The sequence below is a fragment of the Lipotes vexillifer genome, unplaced genomic scaffold (assembly GCF_000442215.2).
Source record: "Lipotes vexillifer unplaced genomic scaffold, Lipotes_vexillifer_v1.1 scaffold1798, whole genome shotgun sequence".
In the NCBI taxonomy this organism is placed as follows: Eukaryota; Metazoa; Chordata; class Mammalia; order Artiodactyla; family Lipotidae; genus Lipotes; species Lipotes vexillifer.
The window spans coordinates 789069-790439 of NW_006789032.1; the positions used below are offsets into that span (position 1 = coordinate 789069).

General features: G+C 62.0%; 1 protein-coding gene across 1 annotated transcript in view; it reads left to right on the plus strand.

The window, feature by feature from the left end:
• The window catches only part of NKAIN4 (sodium/potassium transporting ATPase interacting 4), a 14618-nt gene that overhangs the window by 10914 nt on the left and 2333 nt on the right, over positions 1 to 1371 (plus strand). Inside the window, 1 exon segment of the mRNA XM_007462276.1 lies at positions 1244 to 1301. Within this exon segment, the coding sequence (XP_007462338.1) occupies positions 1244 to 1301 (58 nt within the window).

The window sequence follows — 1371 nt, forward strand, 5'->3', positions numbered from 1 at the left end:
CCCCCCCAGTGTCCTGCTGGGCTCCGCATGGGCCAACCCACACCGGAGGGCGCTGGTGGACACCGGCCATACCGTGCAGGGTGGGGAATGTGGAGGGAGCGCCTGCAGGGGCAGGTGGGGCACCTCTGACCCACCACTACTGGAAACTTACTCTGTCCTCAGGGTCGAGACCACTGCTTGCTATGGGGGTGACCAAAGACAATAGGTGATGCCCCAGAGGATGCTGGGCTGACCTACGGGGCAGAGAGAGGCCAGAGGGCATGACTTCGCAGTCCTGGGCCACCTCTCAGGTTTCCAGCTTCTGTGGAAGAGGCTCCCCTCCAGGATGAGCTGGGGCGGGGCTGCCCCTCCAGGGGTCCTGCGAGCACATGGGGCTGTGGGCCTTCCACGAGACCCTGTGGCTTCAAGATGCATTTTGCTGCCCACTCCGGGCCGCCCTGTGCGTTGTCTGTCAGCCCCAGCAGAGGGTCAGGGCTGGGCCTCTCGTTCTCATCAAAGAGGATGCAGTAAACACCATGCATGGAGTAACTCCCCCCTCCCCCGTGCTTACCATCACCCGGGCTGTGGGCAGTGCCGGCCTTGCCCCATCTCAGCTGGAGCCCTTTCTGCTGCAGTGGCCCTGGTGCCCGGGCATCTGTGGGGGTTTAATGCAAGTCTGTTCTCTTTGCCCTGAAGTCCGAGCATCCTCTGAGGAGCCTGGCTAATGAACATCTGCCAGGCCAAGCCCTCAACTCCAGCCAGCCCCATCCACTCTGCCCCGAGTTGCTCGCTGCACCAAGTCCTCGGTCTGTCTCCCTTGCGTTGCCACGCAAACCATGAGCTTGGCTGGCTCGAAGCTTCTCTACCATGGCTGCCCAAGGAGGAGAAACCTGACAGTTGTCTGCTCACGGCGAGAGGTGCTGGAGAGGATGGCTTGGCTGTGACAGGGGTGTCAGCCTATGGGGGCACGGTCAGCCTGGGGGACCTTCAGGCTGCAGTCATGTGTCTCCCAGGGCTTCTCTCTGCATCTCATCCCCCGTTCAAGCAAGGGCTTGGTCAGTCCCACTGGGGAGTGGACGCCGCCTGGAACTCCAGAGCTAAGGAGAGTGGCAGATCACTCCCTTCGATCAGTGTTACAGACAAGGACACCGAGGCCAGGAGGGGCAGTGGCTGCGTGGTTAGGATGCGCTAGGGCCCACGTCCCACAATGATGCTTCTGTGGCTCCCAGGGCCTCCCCCTGAGTGATCTCTCCATGTCTTTCAGCTTGTGGGCTTCATCTGTGCCTGCCACGTGGTCAGCGTTGTCACCGAGGAGGACAGCTGTAAGTGTGCGACCACCAGCCTCCTGCAGAATGCTGTCAGTGACCTGCTGGCCCCATCAGGCAGTGGGGG